At 44.5% G+C, this 16,997-nt stretch overlaps 1 protein-coding gene across 5 annotated transcripts in view; it reads right to left on the minus strand.

Annotated features, from left to right (window-relative positions):
* LOC102900083 (solute carrier family 23 member 1-like) overlaps positions 1 to 16,079 on the minus strand; it is a 56,967-nt gene extending 40,888 nt beyond the window's left edge. For 2 of the 5 annotated variants that reach the window (XM_023250589.2, XM_019825862.3), the window contains exons 1-3: positions 15,732 to 16,078; positions 13,185 to 13,331; positions 2,841 to 2,998 (exon numbers count right to left, since the gene is read on the minus strand). In XM_023250589.2, coding sequence (XP_023106357.2) covers positions 2,841 to 2,998; positions 13,185 to 13,331; positions 15,732 to 15,773 — 347 coding nt within the window. In that variant the 5' untranslated portion in view covers positions 15,774 to 16,078. Of the gene's footprint in view, positions 1 to 2,840; positions 2,999 to 13,184; positions 13,332 to 15,731 lie in introns of all 5 variants that reach the window. The other 3 variants (XM_019825860.3, XR_006594607.1, XM_011280601.4) reach the window with 2 other exon arrangements.
* Between the last annotated feature and the right edge of the window lie 918 nt (positions 16,080 to 16,997).

A 16,997-nucleotide genomic window follows, 5' to 3' on the forward strand; every position in this document is an offset into this window, starting at 1 on the left:
TTGGAGGAGAAACAAAGGTTGAAACGTAGGGTGCCAGAAGCAAGTCTGTGGAAAACCTGAAAACCATCAGATACGCAAAATCGCCAGAGAAGACGTGAGTCTCACTGATATGCAGGCAAGATGGAAGTTTTCTCCTATCCAGAATTTAGTTGATAATGTACCACTTACATTTTTAAATGCGGCATACATTTTAGACATTTCTGATGGAAATCACGGACAAGAGAATGTCTGTGTTTGTAGGGCACAAATCTATAGTGGTGTTACAGTTTTGTGTGAAAGGATGACCACGCATCTTAACTAGCAGTAGTAACAAACAAATTTGGACTGACCCACGGAAGCGGAATGACTGAATTATCTTTCCTTCTCTTCAGAAAATGTTGATCAAAGAGTACACCACTTTCAATTCAACAAGAAAGGAGTAGGGGCTCCTGGGTGGCTCAGCCGGTTAAGTATCTGACTCCTGTTATTCAGCTCAGGTCTTGTTCTCGCGGTTTGTGAGTTCGAGCCCCACGTCAGGCTCTACGCTGACAGGGCTACGCTTGGGTTTCTCTCTTTTTCCCTCTCTCTCCGCCCCTTCCCTGTTCGTGCTCTCTTTCTCTCGCAAAATAAATAAATAAATAACTTTAAAATAAAATTTAAAAAAAATTGGAAAAGTTTGGAATTTGTGACATTTGTGGTGTTAATCTGCTTTTTAAATGTCGTAATTTGGGGCGCCTGGGTGGCTCAGTCGGCTAAGCGTCCGACTTCAGCTCAGGTCATGATCTCACGTTCCATGAGTTCGAGCCCCACATCAGGCTCTGTGCTGACCGCTCAGAGCCTGGAGCCTGTTTTGGATTCTGTGTCTCCCTCTCTCTCTGACCCTCCCCCGTTCATGCTCTGTCTCTGTCTCAAAAATAAATAAATGTTTAAAAAAATTTTTTAAAAATGTCGTAATTTATCATGATTTTTTTTCAATGTAATAATATTGTCTCTCATGCAGGATTTTGTACTCATACTTTTGTGTCCTTCTCAAAGGGGACACCGAAAACTGGACATCCTTCAGGCTGAACAAAACTTGGATATGTCCTTGGACTAGATGTTAAACAAATGATAAAGGAAGAAGGCCCACGACTAACAGATCTGGGGTGAGCAGGAGAGGTCTGGAGGACCCGCAGAGAGGGATGTCCTGATCCCTCCTGATAACCTAGAAGGGAGCCACGGTGCAGAGTTCTTTCTGGGGGACAAGCTGGGGCGGGGGTGGTGGTGGAGAACATGAAGGGAGGATGTGTCGAAATGAGGAGGGAAAAGTTCCGAAGACACATTTTCCAGGCCTCGCAATTTTGTCCAGGCCAGCTCCAGAGCAACAGAACCCCATTTTACTCGGGCTAATTTTTGCAACCTACATATGAACATAAAGGACTTGATGGTGTTTGTATTTATTTATTTATTTATTTATTTATTTATTTATTTATTAAGGTGATTCCACTGATTATAACGATTTTGCTCATCTCAATCTTACTGTCAGGGAGAAAAGGCCATACTATCACCGGCCTTGTTTTCTGGGTACCAAACCACACACACAGTTCAGCGAATCCCTGCTGTCTCATCTGTTCTGAACAGAACTCTCCTTCCCTGACTCTTTAGGAAGTTTTCCCGAACGAGAACTGCCATATGTGGTGCCCTGATAGGTGAGAGCTGGGCATCTGCCTTAAGTCGCACCCATCCGAGCTCTCCCCTGGAATTTTAAAATGCGAGGCCAGCCAGAGCAGTCCTCAGCTGCTCTGGGAGACAAGCGTGAGGACTGCCAGCAGCCTGCCTCCGGTCCTGTGCGGGAAGCGTGACCGCGACAATGAAGCGCAGGCACGGACAGTGTGAGGAAGAGACAGCCCTGCATCCAGACGAGGAAAGGAGAGCCCCCTGTACTTAGCCTGCTGTCCCAGGGGGCTCCACTCTCCCTCCTCCGGGAGGCATCTGCGGGGCCAAGGGATTCTGTCCACCTCATGTCTGTGTGCCTCTCCCCTTGGAGACTCAAGAATTCCTCTGCCCAAATGGCCCTGAGCCTCTTCCAGAACCTGCTTGGACCTCTTCCCCAGGTCTGCCCTGCTGAAGGCAGACCATGATGCAGGTGTACATACCCCTAGGCCTATGGAGGGTGGCCAAGCGTCAGCTGTTTGGAGAATCTGGTGTATGTGTGTATGTGCATGAGCATATGTGTGTTGGGGGTGGGTATGCAGCCCACATTCATGAGTGTAAGGACATTTACGATCTGGAGCAAAACTTGACATAAGAAGACAAGGGGGAAGGCCACAGGCTGGGGGTTGGCCCTCCCCATGTGGCTAAGTCCCAAAGCAGAACTTAGAGCAGTGAAAAAATTTTAAATTCAAACCTGGCCTTCCAGGTAGAATGACCAGAACATATCTTATTTAAGAGTTTGTAAGTTTGGTTTTAGACATGCAGCGTGTGGGGCTCCATTTGTATCCTTGCCCTGCATCTCGCAAATACCAGGGGCAGGCCTTTGTAGAGACAAAAGGAGAAGAAAAAGTCCCAGTGGCACTTGAGCCCCTGGTTCAATGTGCTCCTGATGCATGGTGTAACCTTGACTTTCTCTTCCCTTGACCTTATACACCGATAAAGAACAATTTTTTGCCTAAGCCAATCTGGACTTACGGGACTTTCATCAAGAATCCTAGCTAATATGGAAAGTAAGTGTTGGAGCCAGGACCTGAACCCAGGCTCTGATTCCCAGTCCCATGTTCCCTCCATCATGTCTACCTAAACACCTCTGCAGCTGTAAGCCAAGCAAATCTTGCTCATACCCCAGCAGGTAAAAGTCAGAATCCCGGGAAAAGAGTTTTACCTACCTGACTCCAAAAAACACTTGCAGGAGAGTGCAGAAGCCAGAGACGAAGAAAATTGTGCTGATGAGGTAGCTCTGAGTTAGGGGGTCATGCTGCAGACACAGGTCCTTGGCCAGGATGAGTGGCACTGACACGAGCCCCCCCAGGGCCGTGAGGAAGTGCTGTGGGCGGAGCAGAGAGAGTGGACGGTTAAGCAGATGCCACGGGTTACCTGATCCCACCCTCATTCCCATTCTTCCGCCAGAGGAAAGAGCGCTACTCAAGCCGGACCATGAGTGACAGGCAGAGATCCAGAGAAGCAGTAGGAAGTAGGAAGACCAGACAGCAACTAACAGGGACCTAACCAGAGGGTCTGGGGTTCAAGGGCAGAACCCTGGCACTGGGAACCGATATCCTCCATGAGAAACCAAGGCAGGGACGCAAAATAGCAGGACATAACAGGAGCCAAGGAAGGGACCTTAAGAATAAGAAGAAGGCAAGAGGCTCATAATTAAAACAAGGTACAAGGTGAGGGCAAGACTAATGAGCAGGAAGCCCTGAACACATTCTCCAGATAGATCATATATTAAGTCACAAAAAGTCTTAGCAAATTTCATGAATGAAATCATGCCATGGGTCTGAATGCCATGAAACAGGAGGAAAGCTGGAAAATTCACACATTTGTGGAAATTAAGCAATACCCTTCTGAACAACCAACGGGAATAAGAAGAAGTCAAAAGAAATCAAAAAATGTCTTGAGACAAACAAAAATGGAAACGCAACATATCAAAACTTATGCAACGTGGCAAAAGCAGTTTGAAGAGCTTATAGCGATAAACACCTAGAAGAAAAATCTCGAACGACTTTACACCTCAAGGAACTAGAACAAGAAGAATAAACTAAGCAGAACATTAGCAGGAGGGAGGAAGAATTAATGCTATTAAAATTTCCATACTATCCAAAGCCACGTATCGATTCAATGAAATTTGTATCAAAATTTTAATGACATTCCTCACAGAAATAGAAAAAACAATGTCATAATTTGTGTGGAACAACAAAAGACTTCAAACGGCCAAAGTCATCCTTAAAAAGAAGAACTAGGCTGGAGCCATCCCAATTCCTCATTTCAAACTTTTTTTTTTCTTTTTAGTTTCTTTATTTTGAGAGAGAGAGAGAAAGCAGGGGAGAGGAAGAGAGAGAATCCCAAGCAGGCTCTATGCTCAGTGTGGAGCTAGACACGGGCTCGAACTTACAAACTGTGAGATCATGCCCTGAGCTGATATCAAGAGTCAGACGCTCAACCGAATGAGCCACTCAGGCAACCCCCTCATTTCAAATTTTTATTACAAAGCTATAGTAATCAAACAGTATGGTACTTGAGAACTAGTTGATATTTTGATGTTTTCCTTAGTTTAAAAAGTGAGGCAAAAATGAAATAACAAAAACATACCAGATTTTCATTTTTCAGTGACATAAATAAGCAGCCTCTTTGCTAAATTTTATGGCAGTTTTTGAAAACTGGAGGAACGTTATTTAAAAAAAAAAAAAAAACTCACAGGGGCGCCTGGGTGGCTCAGTCGGTTAAGCGTCCGACTTCGGTTCAGGTCATGATCTCACGGTTCGTGAGTTTGAGCCCCGCGTTGGGCTCTGTGCTGACAGCTCAGAGCCTGGAGCCTGTTTCAGATTCTGTGTCTCCCTCTCTCTCTCTGACCCTCCCCCGTTCATGCTCTGTCTCTGTCTCAAAAATAGATAAATGTTAAAAAAATTTTTTTAAATAAAAAATTAAAAAAAACCCACAAAAAAATCAGTATGGTACTGTCATAATTTTTTTCTTAATGTTTATTTATTTTTGAGACAGAGACAGAGCATGAACAGGAGAGGGGCAGAGAGAGAGGGAGGCACAGAAGCTGAAGCAGGCTCCAGGCTCCGAGCTGTCAGAACAGAGCCCGACACAGGGCTTGAACTCACAGACTGTGAGATCATGCTTAACTGACTGAGCCAGCCAGGCGCCCCAGTATGGTACTGTTATAAAAGTAGACAAATAAACCAGTAGAACAGAACTGAGAGCCCAGAAATAACCCCATGCATATATGGTCAACTAATATTTGACAAGCAAGCCAAAAAGGCTCAAGGGGAAAGGACAGTCTCTTCAATAAATGATATTGCGAAATCTGGATAACCACATACAGAAGAATGAAAATGGACTCCTGTCTTGCACCATTCACAAAAAGTAACTCAAAAACGGATTAAGGACTTAAATATAAGGCCTGAAACTGTAAAACTCCTGGAAGAAAACACAATGGAAAAGCTCCTTAACAGTGGTCTGGACAAAGATTATTAGCCATGACACCAAAAGCTCAAACAACAGAAGCAAAAATAAACAAGTGGGACTACATCAAACTAAAAGGCTTCTGCACAGCAAAAGGAACCATCAGCAAAATAAAAAGGCATCCGAAGAATAGGAGAAAATACTTGCAGTTTGCAAACCATCTATCTGATAAGGGGGTTAACATCCAAAAAATGTTAACTCATCCAAAAAAGGAACTCATAGAGCTCAAGAGCAAAAACCAAACCATCTGATTTAAAGACGGGCAGGAGACTTGGAACTTGGGAAGATGGCTTAGTAGGAGGAGCTCACCCCCTCCCACGCTTACAAGTAGGTATCATCCACATCCAAGTCAATAAACCGGACAGCGATCCAAAGACTGGCAGAACAAACTCCACGACTAAATATGGAGGAGCTGCATCTGAAAGTTTAGGAAGGTCAGAAAGGTGGAGGGAGGCTGCCCACGGGAGGGAGAGAGCTGCGCCCACATACAGGGCAGAGAAATGGGCCCTCGCACCAGGGAGCTCACACAGGGAAGACTAATCCCTATAACGTTTGGCTTTAAAAGCCAGAGGGGCTGAATTCGGTGAGTTTGTAAAACCAGGGGGACTTGGAGCCTGGAGCTTTAAAAGTCAGCTGACTCAGCACTGGGCCAGCTGGAAAGGCAGGTGATAGTCGGGTCACTGCCCTTAAAGAGCCAGCAGCCTGCATGGAGAGGCAACGTAAAAATGGCAGTTTACACAACCTCTGGGGCAAACAGGAGACAGATCTGCTCAGAGTGATTTTGGAGTGTGCCGGGGGACTTTGAAAAGGAGAGACCTGGCAGGTGCCATTTTCCTCCCCCTCCCCCTCCCCCCAGCATGAACACAGAGCCACCTGCCGGAGGTGGGCTGCACAGACACTTGTAGCCTCAGCCCGGGGCCCAGGACAAATTTTGTTAAAGCCCCGCCCAGTGGTGTTTGCCCCACCCAGTCACAGGTCCCCCCAAACCACCCCCACCCCCGCCCCATTCCCACATGCATGGAACTCAGCCTCACACCCCTTGCCGCCCTGACATGCAGCCCCCAGCCAACAACCACCTCAGTGCTTTGGGGATCTGGCAAAGGACTAGTGGCCCAATGCAAATTTTCCTAACACCACTACCCCGTTCCCCAATTCCCTGGCAGGTATGCCCCCTCCGAGCCAGCCTGCCTGGGTCCCACTAACACCACATAGAGGAACTACTGCCCACAACAGGCAGAGAGTCCGTGCAGACGACTGTACTGAAAGGAAAGATGATTCAGATACAACAGCAGGGTGTAAGCAACACATACAGGATACTCTCCTGAAGTGCCAGGTTCTGGTGAACAGGGACACTGCACTGCAGGGCACTCCAGGACCTCCTCGTCATAAAGTCACTACTTTGAAGAGCACAAGCTGACTTTCTTGACACAGAGAAACAGACACAGAGAGGGCAGAAAAATGGGGAGACAGAGAAATTTATCCCAAATGAAAGAACGGGACAGGGCCATGGCCAGAGATCTAAAGAAATGGAAATATAAGCAAATATAAATAACCTGCCTGATAGAGAATTTAAAGCAATGATCACAAAGACACTCACCGGACTTAACAAAAAAAAAAAAAAAAAAAAAGAGTGGAAGACAGGAGTGAGACCCTTAACACAGAGATAAGGAATAACACAGCAGAGATAAAGGGCTCGATAAACCAAATGAAAAACACGCTTGATGGAATGAATAACAGGATGGCAGAAGCAGAGTAACAAGTTAGTAACCTAGAAGAAAGTAATGGAAAGTAATCAAGCTGAACAAAAGAGAGAAAAAAAAATTGCACAAAATGAGAATACACTTAGGGAACTCAGTGACTCCATCAAACATAATAACATTTGTATTATAGGAGTCCCAGAAGAAGAAGAGAGAGAAAAGGGGGCAGAAAATTTATTTGAAGAAATAAGAGCTGAAAACTTTCCTAATCTGAGGAAGGAAACAGATATCCAGATCCAGAAGGCACAGAGAACTCCCAACAAAATCAACAAAAGCAGACCCACACCAAGACATATTGTAATTAAACTTGCAAAATATAGTGATAAAGGAAATATCTTAAAAGCAGCAAGACGAAGCAGCAAAAGAAGTCATTAACTTACAAGGGAAAACCCATAAGGCTAGCAGGAGATTTTTCAACAGAAATTTTGCAAACCAGAAGGAAGTGGCATGATATATTTAAAGTGCTGAATGGGAAAAATCTGAAGCCCAGAATACTCTGTCCAGCAAGGCTATCGTTCAGAATAGAAGGAGAGATCAAAAGTTTCCCAGACAAACAAAAACTAAAGGAGTTTGTAAATCACTAAACCAGCCCTGCAAGAAATATTAAAGGAGAGACTCTCTGAGTGGGAAGGAGAGATCAAAAGTGACAGTATAAAGGTAGGAAACACAAAAGCAGTAAAAATGAATATTTCTGTAAAAAATCAGTTAAGGAACTCCCACCCACAAAAATATAAAGTATAATAATATACACTTAAAATGTGGGAGAGGAGAGGAGAAAAGAATGGGTTCAAACTTAACTATCGATTTAATAGAGACTGTTATATGCAGAAGTTATATACAAACCTAATGGCAACCATATATCAAAAGCCATTAATAAACATGAAAAGAATAAAGAGAAATAAGTCCAAATATACCACTAAAGAAAATCAGCAAAAGATGACAGAGAGAAAGACCAGAAAGGATCAGAGAAAACTTTCAGAAACAACCACAAAACAAGTGATAAAATGTCAATAAACACATATGTATCAATAATTACTTTGAAGCTTCTGCACAGCGAAGGAAACAATCAGCAAAACTAAAAGGCAACTGACAGAATGGGAGAAGATATTTGCAAAGGACATATCAGATAAAGCGTTAGTATCCAAAATCTGTAAAGAACTTATGAAATTCAACACCTAAAAAATAAATAATCCAGTGAAGAAATGGGCAAAAGACATGAATAGACACTTCTCCAAAGAAGACATCCAGATAGCCAACCGACGCATGAAAAAATGCTCAACATCATTCATCATCAGGGAAACGCAAATCAAAACCACAATGAGATACCACCTCACACCAGTCAGAATGGCTAACATGAACAACTCAGGCAACAACTGATGTTGGCGAGGATGCAGAGAAAGAGGATTTCTTTGGCACAGCTGGTGGGAATGCAAACTGGTGTAGCCACTCTGGAAAACAGTATGGAGGTTCTTCAAAAAATTAAAAATAGAACTACCCTATGACCCAGCAATTGCACTACGAGGTATTTATCCTAGGGATACATGCCACTGTTTCGAAGGGGCACATACACCCCAATGTTTATAGCAGCACTATCGACAATAGTGAAAATGTGAAAAGAGCCCAAATGTCCATCGACAGATGAATGGATAAAGAAGATGTGGTATATATAGACAATGGAGTATTACTTGGCAATCAAAAAGAATGAAAGCTTGTTAGTTGCAACCATGTGGATGGAACTAGAGGGTATTATGCTAAGCCAAATTAGTCAGGCAGAGAAAGACAAATAGCATGTGACTTCACTCATATGTGGAATTTAAGATACAAAACAGATGAACATAAGGGAAGGGAAGCAAAAGTAATACAAAAACAGGGAAGGGGATAAAACATAAGAGACTCTTAAATATAGAGAACAAACAGGGTTGCTGGAGGGGTTGTCAGTGGGGGATGGGCTAAATGGGTACGGGGCATTAAGGAGGACACTTGTTGGGATGAACACTGGGTGTTATACACAGGGGATGAATCACTGGAATCTACTACTGAAATCATTCTTGCACTATACTCTAACTTGGATGTAAATTAAAAAATAAAAAAATATAAACAAACAAACAAACAAACATTATAAAATTAAAAAAAATTACTTTGAATGCAAATGGACTAAATAGTTCAATCAAAAGGCCTAGGGCAACAGAATAAATTAAAAAACAAGACCCATCTATATGTTGCCTATAAGAGACTCATTTTAGACCTAAAGACACTTGCAGATTGAAAATGAGGGGATGGAGAAATAGCTATCATGCAAATGGATGTCAAAAGAAACTCAGAGTATCAATACTTATTTCAGACAAAATCGACTTTAAAACAAAGACTGTAGCAAGACACAAAGAAGGACACTATATAATAATAAAGGGGACAATCCAACAAGGAGTTGCAACAATTGTAAATATTTATGCACCCAACATAGAAACTCCCAAATAAATAAAAACAGTTAATAGCAAATATAAAGGAACTAATCAATAATCATACAATAATAGTAAGGGACTTTTACACCCCACTTATATCAATAAACAGATCATCTAAACCGAAAATCCACAAGGAAACAATGGCTTTCAATGACACACTGGAACAGATGGATTTAACAGATATATTCAGAACATTCCATCCTAAAACAGCAGAATATACATTTTTTTCAAGTGCACACAGAACATTTTCCAGAATAGATCAGACATCAGCCCACACAGCAAGCCTCAAATTCAAGAAGATCCAAGTCTTACTATTCATGTTTTCTGATCACAATGCTATGAAACTAGAAGTCAACCACAAGAAAAAATCTGGAAAGATCACAAATACATGGCAGTTAAATAACATGCTACAACCAGGAAATAAAAGAAACAAATGAAAATAAAAACAACAATCCAAAACCTTTGGGATTCAGCAAAAACGGTTCTAAGAGGGAAGTATATAGCAATACAAGCCTACCTTAAGTAGCAAGAAAAATCTCAAATGGATAACCTAAACTAACCCCTAAAGGAGCTAGAAAAAGAACAACAAACAAAACCTAAAACCAGCAGAAAAAAGGTAATAATAAAGATTAGAGCAGAAATAAATGACAAACTAAAAAACAAAAACAAAAAACAATAGAAAAGATCAATGAAACCAGCAGCTGGTTCTTTGAAAAAAAATCAATAAAATTGATGAACTTCAGGCCAGGTTGATCAAAAAGAAAAGAGAAAGGTTTCAAATAAATAAAATCACAGATGAGAGAGGAGAAATAACAGCCAACATTACAGAAATACAAATAATTGTAACAGAATATTATGAAAAACTATGTGCCAACAAATTGGACAACCTGGAAGAAATGGATAGATTCCTAGAAACATATAAAATACCAAAACTGAAACTGGGAAGAAATAGAAAATTTGAACAGGCTGATAACCAGCAAAGAGATTGAATTAGTAACCAAAAAACTTCCAACAAACAAGTCTAGGGCCAGATGGCTTCACAGGTAAATGCCATCAAACATAAAAAGAGGAGTTAATAGCTGTTATTCTTTAACTATTCCAAAATTAGAAAAGGGAGGAAAACCTCCAAATTCATTCTATGAGGCCAGCATTATCCTGACACCAAAACCTGATAAAGACACCACTACAAAAGAGAACTGCAGGCCAATATGAATATAGATGCAAAAATCTTCAATAAAATACTAGGAAACCAAATTCAACAATACATTTAAAAAATCATTCAGCACGCTCAAAGTGGGATTTATTCCTGGGTTGCAATGGTGGTTCAATACTCTCAAATCAATCAATGCAGTATATTGCATCAGTAAAATAAAGGATAAGAACTATATGATCATTTCAGTAGATGCAGAAAAAGCATTTGACAAAGTACAACATCCATTCATGATAAAAACCCTCAACAAAGTAGGTTTGGAGGCAATATATATATCTCAACATAACAAAGGCCACATAAGAAAAACCCACAGCTAATATCATCCTCAATGGAGAAAAAATGGAGAGCTCTCCCCCTAAGGTCAGGAACAAGACAAGGATGTCCACTGTCATCAGTTTTATTCAACATACTACTGGAAGTCCTAGCCTCAGCAATCCCACAGCAAAAAGAAATAAAAGGCATCCAAATTGGCAAGGAAGAGATAAAACTTTCACGATCTGCAGATGACATGATACTATATAAAGAAAATCTGAAAGACTCCATCAAAAAACTGCTAGAATTGATATATGAATTCAGTGAAGTCACAGGATACAAAACCAATGTACAGAAATCTGTTGCATTTCTATACACCAATAATGAAGGAGCAGAAAGAGAAATTAAGAAGACAATCCCATTTACAATTGCACCCAAAGTAATAAGATACCTAGGAATAAATCTAACCAAAGAGGTGAAAGACATGTACCCTGGAAACTATAAAACACGGAAACATGGAAAGACGTTCCATGCTCATGGACTGGAAGAACAGGCATTTGTTAAAATGTCCATGCCACCCAAAGCAATCTAAACATTCAACGAGATCCCCATCAAAATAGCAGTAGCATTTTCACAGAGCTAGAACAAACAATCCTAAAATTTGCACGGAACCACAAAAGACACCCCCCCCCAAATAACCAAAGCAATTTTGAAAAAGCAAAGCAAAGCTGGAGGCATCACAATTCCAGACTTCATGTTATGTTGCAAAGTTGGAGTGATCAAAACAGTATGGTACTGGCACAAAAACAGACACACAGATCAATAGAACAGAATTGAAAATCCAGAAATGGACCCACAACTATGTGATCAATTAATCTTCGACAAAGCTGGAAAGACCATCCAATGGGAAAAAGACAGTCTCTTCAACGAATGGTGTTGGGGAAACTCGACGGCAGCCTTTGGCTTTCTTAAATTCCTTACAGTTTTCTGAGTCAGGGAATATAGATCTACATTATCTATATTATCTATTTCATTGGCTCATAATAATGTTTTTAAAACAGTATGGTATTTACTTTTCTTATTTTGTAGAAAAGCATAAATATGTAAACAAGAAGTGTAACCCATCTCTAATATTCCATATTGAACAGTTTGTAAAATTAAAAGAGACACATCCAGGGGCGCCTGGGTGGCGCAGTCGGTTAAGCGTCCGACTTCAGCCAGGTCACGATCTCGCGGTCCGTGAGTTCGAGCCCCGCGTCAGGCTCTGGGCTGATGGCTCGGAGCCTGGAGCCTGTTTCCGATTCTGTGTCTCCCTCTCTCTCTGCCCCTCCCCCGTTCATGCTCTGTCTCTCTCTGTCCCAAAAATAAATAAACGTTGAAAAAAAAAATTAAAAAAAAAAAAAAAGAGACACATCCATGTCACGAAAAGCTACAAAATAAAAGGTGACAGGGGAAAGCCACCTCCCCTTTTCTAGCTCTTCTTCCCAAAGCTAAATCCCTTTATGAGTTTCTTATGAGTCCTTCAAACCCCCAAATCACTGCATATACTTATTTCTGTCTTTCCACCTCTTTGTTTTTAACACACACACACACACACACACACACACACACACACACACACACACACACTAACACTCTATACACAGTTACTTAGATTTTTTTCACTTACTATATATTGGGGCACATTCTCTAACTGCAAGATAAATATATATCTTTCTCTTTTCTCTGCGTTAAAAAAGTCATTTGCTAAGATGTGTCACAATTTGTTAACCCGTCTTTTTGAAGGATATTTTGGCGTTGTTTCTAGGGTTTTGTTTATTTGTTTGTTGTGTGGTGTGAAGTTACTATTACCAATAATGCTACGAGAACATCTTTGCATTTATCTTAGCAAGTCCTGCCAATATATCCCGAGAAATTCTTCAGCACTGAGGACTGGGTTAAAGGGTATATGATCTACACCGGATTGTCATCCAGAAAGGCTGCATCAAATAATATTCCAACGGAAGTGTTTGAGAGTACCGGTTTCCCCAAATTCGCCAAGCACTGGTTATCAAATTTTTTAGCTGTTGCAAATGAAATAAACTGGAATTGGTATCTTGAAGAAAAAAATGACACAGCGTCCTTGATGGGACCTCTCAGCTTAGCACGAGGGAGAATCTTCCCCTAATTCCTCATCCCCATCCCCAACACCTGAGAGAAAGAGACCCGAGGAGCTCTGGGTTCCCCTGGAGGTCACCTGCATGGAAGACAAGGACACCAGCGCCTGAAGTTATGGATCTTGACTGATTTGACTGGGGCGTGTACTGATGTCGCTTTGGAGGCAGAGCCTCTTCGGACGCAGTGCCTGCTGGGTGGCGTTACCTGGATTCCCATGAGGATGCAGAGATACCATGGTGGGACCTCCAAGATGCTATAGACCAGGTTGCTGCTGCTGGGGCTCCTGGACTGCCCCCCCTTCTTCCTGTTTGGGCCCTCAGTGTGACCGTTGAGCACATCGTCTTCTCTCTGCTGGGAACATGAGAAGGGCACAGAAAGGCATTTTTTTGAGAGAGAGAGAGAGAGAGAGAGAGATAGGGAAGGAGGGAGGGAGGGAGGATCTTAAGCAGGCTTCATGTCAGCACAGAGCCCGACGTGGGGCTCGATCTCACAACCATGAGATGGTGACCTGAGCCCAAATCAAGAGTCGGATGCCTAACTGCCCGAGCCACCCAGGTGCCCCACATCAGGGCATTTTAGGAGGAATCGGTGGACTTCCTGATTTCAAGTGGAGAGCTGGACAGCCTGCAGGAGGCACTGGGACAGCGATAACGGTGGGCCTGCTTGGGATTTCTAGGTCCAGACTCAAAAGACCAGTGATTTTCTACATTATACATCTTCAGTAGGGCCTGCATGTGAAGTCTGGGACCACGCGAGGGGAGCGGGCGCGTTGCCTGAAGCCCCGGCAGAGAAGCAGCTTTGTGGAGGAGAGGTGGGGTTCAACTCCAAGGTCAGAAAATGGGCAGATTTCCCTCCCAACTCCAAGGTCAGAAAATGGGCAGATTTCCCTCCCAGACAGGGAAATGGGGATCCTGACCCCGAATGGTGTCGCTGCCCTCGTAGGTGCTGTGTTTACATCTGCCGAAGCTCTCATCTCAGCCTGTTTCTATTAACAGTTACCTGATCCATCCCTTCTGCTGGCCTGTGAGCTCCTAGAATGCACCAACTGTGCCTTACCCTTCTGTGGCGTCCCCGCTTCGAGAGCAGCCATCGCTCGTGTTCAGTATAGACCCAATGAACGGACGGAACGTGCAAATGTGAGAGAGTGCAATGCCACCTCCCTGCAGCTGCCGGGACTCCGGTGCAGGGACAGCAAGGGCCGGAAGGTGGAGTCCCCGGGGGGTGGGGGGGGGGGGGCAGATGGATCCCTTGCCCCTCCGGCTCCACTCATACCCCCCACAGCTTCCGTTCCCCCACCTGGCCCTCCAGGTGTGTTTCCTAACACTCCCGATTTACGCGGCTCCGACCAATGGGGTTGTCCAGGTGTCTCCGAATGTGGCCTCCGTCATCCTGCATCAGTGCCTTAGCTTACCCTGTGCCCCCAACTTGAGCCCCGGCTTCTCCCACCCACTCCCTGATGGCAAGAGCTCTATGCCTCCTCCCCTCCACGTCTCCCGACCTCCTCCACCCATATGATTTTTTCTCCCGGTAACTCCCAGCGCGCTGCACCTCTCTGTTACATAATGTACCATTTTCTCTCTAGTTCTAGAAACATTCCTGTGCACCCTGCCTTCCCCTAGCTGGGCCACAAGCTTTCAGGGTCGGGAAGCTGTCTTCTCCCTGTTAACATGCCTAGAAGTTTCTAGCAGAGCAACCTGCAATGTGAAACCAAAAACATCCTAGAAAAATGGGTGCTGATAAGGAAGGGAAGACAGGCCACCGAAGAGAGGGGTGGGTACATGCCCAGACCGGCCACTCCCCAGAGAGCCTCCAGGAAGCCAAAATGTGGGAGTCTTCGATTTCTTTCCCAAGGTGTTTGTTTTGTTTGCCTGACGTAGAGGCAGAAAGAACTCTGAAGAGAAATGAAGAGTTCTCTCAGGTGCCTCCCATGATTTTCCAGAAGAGACGGCCAGGGCCTCTTCCCCAGAAGGCTGAGCAGCGGCGGGCAGGGGGCTGGCAGCTCTCAGAGCCCAGCCGAGGTTCACGGGGGACACCCGTCCCACAGGCACCCTGGGCTGCAGCCCTAGCCGGGCACAGAGGGGCGCTCTCCGCCTGTGGTGGCCACTGGCGAGGTCAGAGCGTCTCCACTGGGTTCACCCTGTTATTTTTAGGTGGTCAAAAACCGGTCAGAAGGGTGGTGGGGTCAGGGCTCGAGGCCCTGCCAGAGAAGCCTCCGGAGGCTTCTCTCTGCTTCTCTGGGCCTCGGGTTCCTCACCTGGGAACAGAAGCGCCTGCATCATTGGCTCGGAAGGAAGAAAATAAAGCACGTTAAGTGCCGGGGGGCGTATCGGTTGTTTGGTAAATATTAGTTCTCTCTCTGCTGACCTCTCTCTTTCCCTTGCTTTGTTGCAGAAAGTCCTTGTGTCCAAAGAAATTGTAACACTGAGAAACCTCGAAAAACAAAAACATTTAGATCCAGCAGAGACCAACCCGTGAATAAAGGTAAAACCTCCTCCACCTCCTCCTCGTGGCTTTCGAATTTATTCACAGAGTTTAGCCCTCAGGCAGGAATCTTTGCCGCACGACGGCCAGGCCGGGAGCGGCACACCTGTCTAGTAATCTAAACTCTGGTCTAGGACGTGAGCCACCGTCCTGGGCAGGCGGCATAATGATTGAGGACACTGGGACTCCCCCTGGACACCCCCTCCAGGCCTCCTTCTTCCTTTCTGCCCCTCCCCCTTAGCTTGCCCCCTCTCTTTTCGGGGCACTCACCAAGGCTTGCAAAGGCTCGCAGCTGGTGATGGCAGAGGTCATGGCAACCTGGGGTCGGCTCCTTTTGGCCTCCTCTCGGGATGAAAACAGAGTGAAGCTGCTCCAGTTGGAAGAGATTAACGTCTCGCTGCTGGCCAAAATAGCAAGGGAGGGAGAAAGACGGGGATCCTGGGCGGGCTCCGGGCAGGGTGGGGCTTCCAGATTTTCTCTCCTGCCCCCTCCAAGCGCCACAGGAGATCAAGGTGCATTCAAGTGCAGCCAATGTTTCATAATTAAGTTTGAGTAAGTGCAGAGAAGTTAATGATCCACTATGGCACTACAGGAGACAAACCGGGCACGGCCTTTCGGGGAGCGGCATGACCGCATTTTCTGGAAGTCTGATTCTAGGAGGCAGGAGAGGAGGGGGGTGGTGAGGGTGAGGCTCTGGGCTGAACACAACGGCTTTGCAGTTTTTGAATGCTGGTTCTTGGTGACTAGTTGAACCGGAATGGAGAGCATTTGAAAAGATAAGTTCAACCAGCCTGGCCTCTGAGGATATCATCACAAAACAAAGGGCATTACTGTGGATCCAGGAGAAACTGCTAAGGTGTGTTGGGGGAGCAAAGCCCTTGGGTGAGAACCTGAGAAATGTGCTTCTAATCCTTAGGTGTTTGTCTTCCCCACACCCGGAAATGTCTAATAACCCACCTTGTAGAGAGAGAAGTCCGGGAGGGTGTACTCTTGCTCTTATTCTGCACAGGCCCCTCCTCAAAAACTCCGAATAAAGCCCCCTCCATGAAGTCCAAAGTAAGCCGGCTACTCATGATGGTAGAATGTTCTGGAATGGGTGGCACTGGGTCCTAAGGTTCGGGAAACACATGGTGGGATGCACATAGATGTCAGTGGGCATTGGTCCAAGAGGAAGCCCTGAAAAAATGCAACAGTGAGGTGTTTGACAAGGGGGGGGACAGACCTGCTGTGGGCTGTGACAGAAAAGCCAGCGGTAAGTAGCTGACCTTACTGAATACTTGGCTATGTACACTGTGCTACGCCTTTTCGGTATTACCTTGCTTAACATTCACAACAAACTAGCGTTCCCATTCCTTTTTTACAGATTAAGAAAGTAAGATGTTGATGGGCCCGTTAAGCTCCCTGCCTAAGGTTCATAACAAATGTAGAAGGTGAGATTCAAAACCCAGACAGTCTTGCTCCACAGGCTGTGGAGGCCAAGGAGGTCCTAGTGGAGACAGGCCCTCCGGGTCTGAAGATGTAAAGGATGAGGCTCCA

Source organism: Felis catus, chromosome A2 (assembly GCF_018350175.1).
Source record: "Felis catus isolate Fca126 chromosome A2, F.catus_Fca126_mat1.0, whole genome shotgun sequence".
Taxonomy (NCBI): domain Eukaryota; kingdom Metazoa; phylum Chordata; class Mammalia; order Carnivora; family Felidae; genus Felis; species Felis catus.